The sequence below is a fragment of the Acinonyx jubatus genome, chromosome C1 (assembly GCF_027475565.1).
Source record: "Acinonyx jubatus isolate Ajub_Pintada_27869175 chromosome C1, VMU_Ajub_asm_v1.0, whole genome shotgun sequence".
NCBI lineage: Eukaryota > Metazoa > Chordata > Mammalia > Carnivora > Felidae > Acinonyx > Acinonyx jubatus.
The window spans coordinates 190666169-190676328 of NC_069381.1; the positions used below are offsets into that span (position 1 = coordinate 190666169).

Sequence of the window (10160 nt, forward strand, 5' to 3'; positions counted from 1 at the left end):
AAGTTCAAAATGTGGTGAGGAAAGGCTCTGTCTTTCTTTTTATTTACCACATCAGTTATTTTAAAACAAGACTGGTGTGTAGAAAATTAAATAATATATCAGATTTAACAGCAAGGCTGATGCATTTTTTGCTTTTAAAAAAATTTTTAAATGTTTATTTAATTTCGAGAGAGAGGGAGGGAGAGAGAGAGAGAGAGAGAGAGAGAGAGAGAGAGAGAGAGAGAGAGCATGAGCAGGGGAGGGACAGAGAGAGAGGGAGACACAGAATCTGAAGCGGGCTCCAGGCTCTGAGCTGTCAGCGCAGAGCCTGAAGCAGGGCTCAAACTCACAAACTGTGAGATCATGACCTGAGTTGAAGTCAGATGCTTAACTGACTGAGCAATCCAGGCACCCCTGCATTTTTTGTTTTAAATTAGAACTCAATCCCCTTGCAAAGTAAGAAAAGATTGCCAGAAGTGGAAGAACATGAGCTATGAGAAATGCAAGATTGAACGGACAAGAACATTGGAATGTTTTGGCTAATTTGACTTTCCATTCAATGTTAGACAAAAATCGTATTTATTGTTTATTATTTTTGGAATAAATTCAACCAATGTCTATTATGCAGTATGATAGTAAAGAGGGCAGATTTTAAGGCTGAATCCTGTAGTCATTGTCTGACTTTAGGCGAATACTTTGCTTTTCCGAGCCTCTGTCCTCATCAGGCTATGGGATGATAACGGCTTTTACATGGTTGGCAGAATAAAAGGAGGCAGCCAGTATAGTATGTAACAGGGGCGTCATAGGCAACAGCTTCATTGATTGAGTGCCCTTTTTGTGCCACACAAGAATTCAAAGTATAAGAAGACATGGTTTCTGTGTGCAAAAAATTTGAGTGAGTGGTGAGAGAGAGAGAGAGAGAGAGAGAGAGAGAGAGAGAGAGAGAGATTTAATTAAACAAAGTGAGGACAGTACCCAGTAGAGATGCACTTACAAAGTGTTAGGTGTATAGATAAAAGGAGAAGATTAATTCAAGCTCAAGAGGGATCGAAAAAGGCTTCAGGGAAATAGTAGTTTTTTTCAAAAAGCTAAGTTGACTCTGACAAGGAAAGTAGAGATCTTCCAACACTTTTCACCTGGGGAGAGAGCTGTTGCAAGAATTGAGTATCTATTTTCTAAATAGGACACTGAGTCCCACAGACCCTTCGATTCCTTTACATTCCTCTCATGGCTTTGCCCTTGGAGGCAGAGCCGCCACCGTGTTTTCAGCAAGCCAGAAGGCCACGTTCAGTTGGTGTGTCCCTGATCATCTCACTAGGCAGCTGTGCCTTTTCAGAGAGCCGGGCTGCGAAGATGTACAGTGTGCGTGAGTGACCAGATGGACGCCGAACAAATCAGTGCCCAGGATTGCTGAATGATTTGATGCGAGTGCAAAAATCCATCTTTTAAGCGAACAGATGACCCATGTATCCATCGGCCTGGTACATGCCCCTGCTTCAACTTACCCCTGGCACTGGAGGATAAATTTTCAAAGAGGATGTAATCATAACTTTTATACAAATATAAATGAACACACTTCAAAGATCTTATTTAAGTCATTAATGAAGGAACTGGTAAGACATTACACACGCTTAAAAGGGAATCATGAAGGCTGAAATGAATTTACAAATGGATGCAAATTAGTAAAACTTGTTAATATCAACAGGGCTAAAATTAGTGACGTTCCACTGGGCACAATTTACATTTCTGTGGACAGGAATTATTTGCACTACTACGGTAGGCCAATTTCTAAGATACATACTTCACCTTCCCCACCCCCTCCCCTGCTCCACCAAGATTACCTTCCCCCTGGTGTACATGCCTCTATAATCATCCTCCATACCCCTTCTTGAGCAAGACCTGTGATAGGACAGTTTCTCCCTTGCTTAGGTTACATTATAAGGCAAAAGTGATGGGGTAGTGACTCCTGTGAGTGACAGCCTGGAGAGAGATCCTCCTGCTGGCTTTGAAGAAGTAATCCCACATGTTGTGAAGGCATATGGCTAGGACCTGAGGACAGTCTGAGGGCAGCCTGTAGGAACTGAATGATCCCTGGCCAATAGCCAGCTCCCAGTCCTACAACTTCAAGGAGCTGAGATCTGCTAGCAGTATGCATGAACTTGGAGAAGAGCCCTGAGGTCCAGATGAAAACACAATCCTGGTGGCTGACACCTTGATTTTGGCCTTGTGACACCCTGAGCAGAAGATCTATGTACATCATGCCTGGACGTGAGGCATATAGAAACTGGGAGTGAATAAATGGATATTGTTTATGTCACTAAACTTGTGATAATATGTTACATAGCAATAGAAAATAAATTCAATTATCATGTTTGCTACAAATTAACTTTTACCTCTACAGAGTTGTAAAAGAGCCTAGTCATAGAAAAAGAGAAAAAACAGATGGCTGAGCTAGCAGGATTCCCACTAAATTGCAGTCTTTGACAACTGTTTCTTGCTCTGCTTTGAACCAAACTGTCCCTAAATTTTTATATTTGTGCTCATTTCACAATGTGTTTCACTTCTTTCTTCCCCCTTCCCTTCCCTTCCCTTCCCCTCCCTTCGCCTCCCTTCTCCTCTCCTCTCCTTTCTTTCCTCTCTCCTCTCCTCTTCTTTCTCTTTCTTTCTTTTTTCTTTCTTTCTTTCTTTCTTTCTTTCTTTCTTTCTTTCTTTCTTTCTTTCTCTTTCTTTCTTTCTTCTTTTTCTTTCCTGTTTTAACCTAGTTTATGGCTCCTAGTCACACACAATAGGAACAATCAAAGTTAGCTTGAGTTTGAGAATATCTCCAGGGGGATTTATCCATTCATCTTAAAAATATTTTTTTAACTTAATGTTTATTTATTTTGAGAGAGAGAGAGAGTGAGCAGGAGAGGGGCAGAGGGAGAGAGAGACATAGAATCTGAAGCAGGCTCCAGGCTTTGAGCTGTCAGCACAGAGCCCCACGCAGGGCTCAAACTCACGAGCTGTGAGATCATGACCTGAGCCGAAGTTGGACACTCAATGGATTCAGCCACCCAGGTGCCCCTATTCAATCATCTTAAAAGAGGAAATGCAATTTCCTTTTCAGGGTCATGTTAAACAAGACTTGTAAAGTTCTGCAAATGTAGTTAGTGCTGTCCCCCTTTATCTGATTAGACTGAATTCCGATGTCATGAAGTTACTCACACTGTCTTGCTCATTTATGCAGTGATGGAAAAGGATAGTCACTTGTCAGGGTTCAGGAGGACAGGCATATCCCAAGGAGCCTCTGAAAGTTGAAAGGTTTAGTTAGGTCAGAGAAATCCATGGTCTTACCATGGATGCTGCCTTGAATGAAACAGACTTAAGGTAGAATTTTCAAACTAAGTAGACTGTAAATGAGTCAAAGTATGAAGTGTGGGGCTAGAACAGCACAGGGGAAAGCCCATAGGCCACTGGGGAAACTGTGAACCTGAGGCAGAGCAGATGGCTCTGAGACAAGAGGAGCAGATGGTCTAGGCACTACTGAGAGATACAAGAGGCAGAGGAGAATGAGATGGGACACATATGCAACTCTAAATGTCTAAGTTAGGCTTTTGAATATGATTTTGTGGGACACCCAGGTCCTGCAGGAACTGATAAGATGGTTATGATAGGAAAGTGGATGTGTCTGGAAGATGATCCCTATGAAAGCCTTAGACTATTATAGCTCTTATAAACTTCTGGGCTCTGTAACTCATTTTAGAGGAAAGAAAACCGAATCCCAGTCACTTAGGAAGTTAATGGCAAATCTGGAATCTGAATCCAGTTCTGTTTAGTTTTAGTCCATTGTGATCTCTGCTTATCCACACTGTTTATTTCTAAGAAGGAAACTAGGTAAGTATATACATAAGTAAACAAATAAAGAAGGAAGGAAGGAATGAAGGAAGGAAAGAAAGAAGGAAGGGAGGGAGGGAGAAAGAAAAGTAGCTGGAGGAAAGACCAGTAAGAAAGGGAGAAGGTTACAATTGTTTGAGATTACTGGGGCATAAATGATTTCCAAATAAGGGAATATTTGAGGAATAAGAAAGAAGCCAGGGGCGCCTGAGTAGCTCAGTCAGTTAAGCATCTGACTTTGGCTCAGGTCATGATCTCGCAGTCCGTGAGTTTGAGCCCCGTGTCAGGCTCTGTGCTGACAGCTCAGAGCCTGGAGCCTGTTTCAGATTCTGTGTCTCCCTCTCTCTCCGACCCTCCCCCATTCATGCTGTCTCTCCCTGTCTCAAAAATAAATAAACGTTAAAAAAAATTAAAAAAAAAGAAAGAAGAAGCCAGATTTGGCAGATTCTTGGATAAAAAGCACAAAAGAACCCCCTCCCCCCCAAAACCCCAAAGCCAAACACCAGAAAATGATGTGCTGGGGTGTACTAGTTATCTACTGTGCAAATGAATTACCACAAACATAAGTGGCTTAAAACAAAAAAAAAAAACTTGCTATTTTAACGTTTCTGTAGGTCAGAAATCTGAGCATGGTTTACATGGACCTCCTCCCTCAGGATCTTTTATAAGGGTCAACTGAGATGTCAATCAGGGCTACAGGCTTATCTTAAGGTTGGACTGGGGAAGAATCTGCTTCCAAGTTTATGAGATTATTGACAGAATTCAGTTTTTTCTTGGCTGTTGGCTGATGCCACCCCACCTTGCCACATGGGCCACTCAGTAGACTAGCTCACAACATGGTTGCTTGCTTCATTGGACCAAACAAGGGAGAGCTTTGCTATTAAGATGAAAGTTACAATCTTATGAAATGTAATCACAGAAGTGACATCCCATCATTTTGCCTGTAGTCTGTCAATTAGAAACAAGTCCTAGGTTTCTGTCTATACTCAAAGGAAGGGGATTAACAAGAATGTAAATATTAGGTGGGGAATCACTGGGGGCCATTTTAGAGTCAACCAACATACTGGAAACCTGGGGTTCCTCCAGATACACAAGAAAATATATATGAAAAAAGTAGTTAAGGGAAATAAAGTCAAATTGCTTAGCTTGCCAAATAAAGGCACAAAACCTAGAACTGTAGATAATTTGTAGAATATTTACAGACAGCAAAAAACATTGGCCATATGCAGCTTATAAGAAAATATGAAATGATTAATGGAGATCCAACTGATGAAGAAACTAGGGAGTAGTTAATTTTATTTTAATTAAAAAAAATTTAGTGTTTATTTATATTTAAGAGAGAGAGAGACTGAGCACAAGCAGGAGAGGGGTGGAGAGGGAGATAGAATCTGAGGCAGGGAGTGAGCTCTTGAGCTGAGCTGTGAGGTCATGACCTAAACGGAAATTAAGAGTTGGACACTTAAGTGATTGAGCTACCCACGTGCCCTGGGAGTAGTTAATTTTAAAATGAACAAAACAAATCAAAATGTGGTCTGTGGAAAGTAAAGATAATCAACATGAATGGAAGTAATACTTGTTTAAGTCTCAAACATAGAAGTTACAGTAAATTTAGGGCAGCAACAAAGGGCATTTCATAGCTTTATGAAAACAATATCTGTTAATCCAGGAGAGTGGAAATGAGATTAGAGAGAATTAAGGGATAATAATCATGGGAAGTAAGAATAAACAATTTGATTTAGTATAAAAAATTTAGCTTTTAAAAAAAGTACTATTTCCCTTATGCCTTTCTCAGTCCCTCTCGAGCTTGAATTAATCGTTCCGTTTTTTCTATTTAGTATAAATGTGACAGGAAGAGGAGGGAGGGGGAAAAATATCTAGCAGAAGCCACGGGATCTAAAGAGACGGGGAAAAAGTCAGCCTCTCCTAAGCTTGGTTTTTTTTGCAAGCCATCTCCACGGACCGGCACTCTAAATTGGTTAATAAAAAGGCTTCTTTCAGGAAACTCGCCAAATCGACCCTGGTCCTGGTGCTGGTCTTTGGAGTGCACTACATCGTGTTCCTGTGCCTGCCCCACTCCTTCGCCGGGCTGGGCTGGGAGGTCCGGATGCACTGTGAGCTCTTCTTCAATTCCTTTCAGGTAGACAGCTCCGGCTCTTGCATTGTGGTACCCCCCCGCCCCCACCCCGCAACTTTTTTCTCTGCTCCTCTCTCAGACTTTCATGCACCTGTCTCCCAGGGGGCCACGGAAGGGCGTTATTCTCTGGAGCCTATGCTTTTAACCTCTGCCCACAGCAGGAGCTGCTTCTCACCAAGTCTGGGTGTTGAGACAAGAAAGCATATTGCTGTAAAATATGGAACACGTACAGAGCAGGGACTTCTGCGTGTGTGTATGGAAAATAAACGAAAGTCAAAGAAAAACAAGGCAGGGAGGAGGCAAAAAAGGGAAAGGGAGACAAAAAAGGAGAAGTAGCTGCTACCCGTTTTATCTCATTTGAAAATACGATTACTGTCATCGCTTACATGGCTTACTGCGGACACCTCCCTCCTCCGGGGCACTCGCTCGCTTCCACCTCCGGTCGCCTTAAATCTAGTCTCCCTATATAGTCTGGAGGATCTTAAAAATAAATTTGATCGTGTCACTCATCTACCCGAAGTACCCAGAGTTTTCCCATTGCACTCAGAATAACATCCAAATGCCATTTGCTGGTGTGCACAGCCCTATGTGGCAGGGATCCTGCCCGACTGTGACCTTGCGTCACACTGTGCTCCCTGTCACCCACTGAGTTTGAGTCACGCTCCTGCTTCCACACTCTCTGTTCCTGAAACTCATTCCTATCTCAGGGGCTCATACTTGCCATTGCCTTTGTCTGGAGGGCTCTCCCCACAGCATCCCCAATATTCACAAGGCCTGGCTTCTTCTTGTCGCTCAAACCATCTTAAATGCTATCTCTTCAAAGCGCTCTTCATTGAGTTACCCATTCAATATACCTTCTCCATTCCTCTCTTTCACATTTTGTCTGCATAGCCCTTATTATCTTACAATTTTCCAGCGTGGCTAGGTGTTTATGTTTTATCCATCTGTATTTCCTTCTAGAATGTAAGCTCTAAGGGAAGAGGGACCCTGTTTGTCTTGATTAAATTGTTCACCCCTGGCATGCTGAGCAGTTTGCACTGTAGAGGCTCAATAAATACTTTTGAATGAGTGACACAGAAGTTTCTTTGTCTTTTTGCCATATGATAGCCTATGTCTGTAGTTTCCAGCATTCACAATGTATAAATACCTCGTACTCACCAGGTGCTATTCTGTGATCCTTGAGTGACAACATACATGAAGCTAATAAAATGGGAATCAATTCTTTATGGATCTTACAGCGTTTTATTCAGTTACTTGTTTGGTTCAGCTGACACCAAGGAAGGATCTCAGACAAATATAACATAAACTTAAAGATTTGGAAACATCAGGAGAGAGTAGTTCATATAATTTTCTGAAGGAATCATACCACCACCCAGTTTTTCAATTTATATATTTTGACACAAGACACGTCAGTGCTGTGATCTTCATGAATTGTCAGCATGCTAACGTTCTGTTTTGTTCCCCAGGGTTTCTTTGTGTCTATCATCTACTGCTACTGCAATGGGGAGGTAGGTTTGATAGAGCCCCGGACACCCCACAGGTATAGGTCCGAGTCAGCTTGTAAATGGCCATCACAGTGTGGCCTGAATCTCTTCAGGATCCCCAGGAGTGACAGGAAAAAATGAGCAGGGAGAAAGGGGATATTTCCATCATAAACTATTTTGAGAAAGCAAGAATGAATGGAAATAAGCTAAAGTCTTCCTCTTCTAGCACTTTTCAATGTTAATGCAGTTGTAAACCCTGATATCAGAAACAAAAACAAAAACCCAAACACCATGCAACTCGCTGGAATGTAAATTGATACTTGGAAGGACAGTGAATTTCATATTCCAGTTAACACATAAACTTACATTCAATTTCGAGTCCCATAAGAAGCTAAAAAATAAGTTTTCTTGGGACAAGTCCATGAGAATATTTTGATATTTTAAAAACCACACGATGGTGACGGGACACTTTTCGTTCATTGAGGGGTTGGCTGGAGAGCATTAGCCATGCTGTTATCAGCTTACCAGGTTTCCACTGCTTTCCATGGAAATTCCAACTAAGCTCTCTTCTGGTAAATGGTAATAGCAGGGGAACTGAAACCTCAACCACAGGATTGGGAGCAAGAGCCCCACCCTATTAAGAAGTCATTTGCAGTGCCTGTTTTTCGTGGTACGGGCTTCTTTCCCATTTTTTCCTCCCTCAGTATGCCTGTGCAAAGTCACAGTATTACATTTCAAGTTGAGTACCTTCCATGCCATTCCTCGGGCACAGCTGGCACTATTTTCCTCCCCCCTCCTCTTCCACCCAGAATCCTCTGTTCCCTCTCCCACAAGTCAGATGTTTCTATGGGCTGCATGTCAGCTTATATTAAAATACTGATCTTGGACAAGACCCTTTACCTCTCTCGGAGCCAGTAATAACATGTAGAGGTTTTCTGAGGTTGAGGGAGAATATGTACATCATTCCCTGGCACACAGTGGAAACTCGGCGATTACTATCACTGAAGGGCAAATATCCGTCTAACAAGGCTTCAGGCTCCCTGATGGTTTCTGACGCACAATATTTCCTGTGACAGGTTCAGTCCGAGGTGAAGAAGTTGTGGGGCCGGTGGAATCTCTCCATCGACTGGAAAAGGACGCCCCCATGCGGCGGCCACCGATACGGCTCCGTGCTCACCACCTTGACCCACAGCACCAGCAGCCAGTCGCAGGTGGCTGCCAGCGCTCGCATGGTGCTCATCTCTGGCAAAGCCACCAAGACAACCGGCCACCAGCCCGACAGCCACATGACGTTACCCGGCTATGTCTGGAGTAACTCGGAGCAGGACTGCCTGCCACACTTGATCCACGAGGAGACCAAGGAAGGGAACGCCAGGCGAGGAGATGAGATTCCAATGGCGGAGTCTCCCAGGCGGTTGGAATTCAACCCAGACCCTGAAGGAAGCAGAGGAGAAACGGAGGATGTTCTCTGAGTCAACATCTGTGACTTTAAAGAGCTGGTCCCTCAGGTTGTGTGAGAGAAGCTTGGCTGGCATTCCTCTGCTTGCGCCCCAGAACTGAAAATTCAGGGTTCAAAGTGTTATTTCACAAAAATTTTCAGGTTGCATGAATTTGATCCTATAAATCCTAAAGACACAAAAGAAGAAGTGTCAGTGGAGTAGTTTATTCTCTTAATGTTGGCATCAAGTTCTCTTCCAAATTGTGCGACAAATTGCTCTGTGATTGTTCATTTTTCTGCTGCTCTTGGGTAGAAAACGTTTCTTTCACTCACTTGGCTCTGGTTTTCTCTCATAAATATCACCCTAAGTATGATAGAGATCATTCAGTATGTGTCGTTTCCCTTTTCAGATATGAGCATTCTGTTTTTCTCTTTCTCATTTTAAGGTACTTCTACCGTTGCATTTCTTTGGGGGATGCAGGGGAGCAATTAGGGTCTGAAGATGTACGTTGAAACGTGAGCTAAGAATACACACACACTGGAAAATAAGGGGCTGGGCTTTGGTAAGATAATACATTTGTGACATATTTGTTTCTTTCTAGGAACAAGGAGAATTACTCAAAAAAGTATTGCACATATTCCTTCTTTTGAATGTCTCCTTTGTGACCAGCCAAATCTCAGGTCTTCTTCACTCCTCTGTAAAGCTTGACATGTCACACGGTTTTCCCTGTTAGCTTGTGTCTGCAGGCTGATTGTGTTTGTAATCGTTTGTATCGCTGGTAAGACACACAGCATCCGTGCCTTTTGTTCTTTGTTCTGTTGCTACATTCCAAATGGCATGTGGGATAAATTAAAAGTTTGTTTTAAAAATACATTTTGGGTGAATTGTAAAAATTTTCCCTCGGCATCTAACTTTGTTTTTGAGAACCAACCCAACGTTCTTTCTTCAAATCGATGGAGACTGGCATGTACCTCCAGCACGTCCCTGAACTTGAAACCTCAGTATATTGCAGCAGTGGAACATTGATTGAGTGTATGTTAGGTACCCAGCATCCCGTTGGTTTTTATTTACAAGCATTAACTTAATTTAATCCTCACTACAAACTTACGGTTAAGTTGTGTCACTGTCACCCTTATTACAGATGGCAATGTGACTCACTGAGGTGGAGTAACTTGCCCACAAGTGGCACAGCTAGTCATGACAGAACGTGGCTTCAGATACAGAACTACGGACTTGAACCCCTGTTCATGA

At 42.6% G+C, this 10160-nt stretch overlaps 1 protein-coding gene across 9 annotated transcripts in view; it reads left to right on the forward strand.

The window, feature by feature from the left end:
• Positions 1–9780, forward strand: part of PTH2R (parathyroid hormone 2 receptor) — a 128861-nt gene extending 119081 nt beyond the window's left edge. For 8 of the 9 annotated variants that reach the window (XM_053215712.1, XM_053215713.1, XM_053215710.1 and 5 more), the window contains 3 exons: positions 5851–5989; positions 7453–7494; positions 8547–9780. In XM_053215712.1, the coding sequence (XP_053071687.1) occupies positions 5851–5989; positions 7453–7494; positions 8547–8942 (577 nt within the window). In that variant the 3' untranslated portion in view covers positions 8943–9780. The remainder of the gene's footprint in view (positions 1–5850; positions 5990–7452; positions 7495–8546) is intronic. The other variant, XM_053215714.1, reaches the window with a different exon arrangement.
• Positions 9781–10160: the final 380 nt, after the last annotated feature.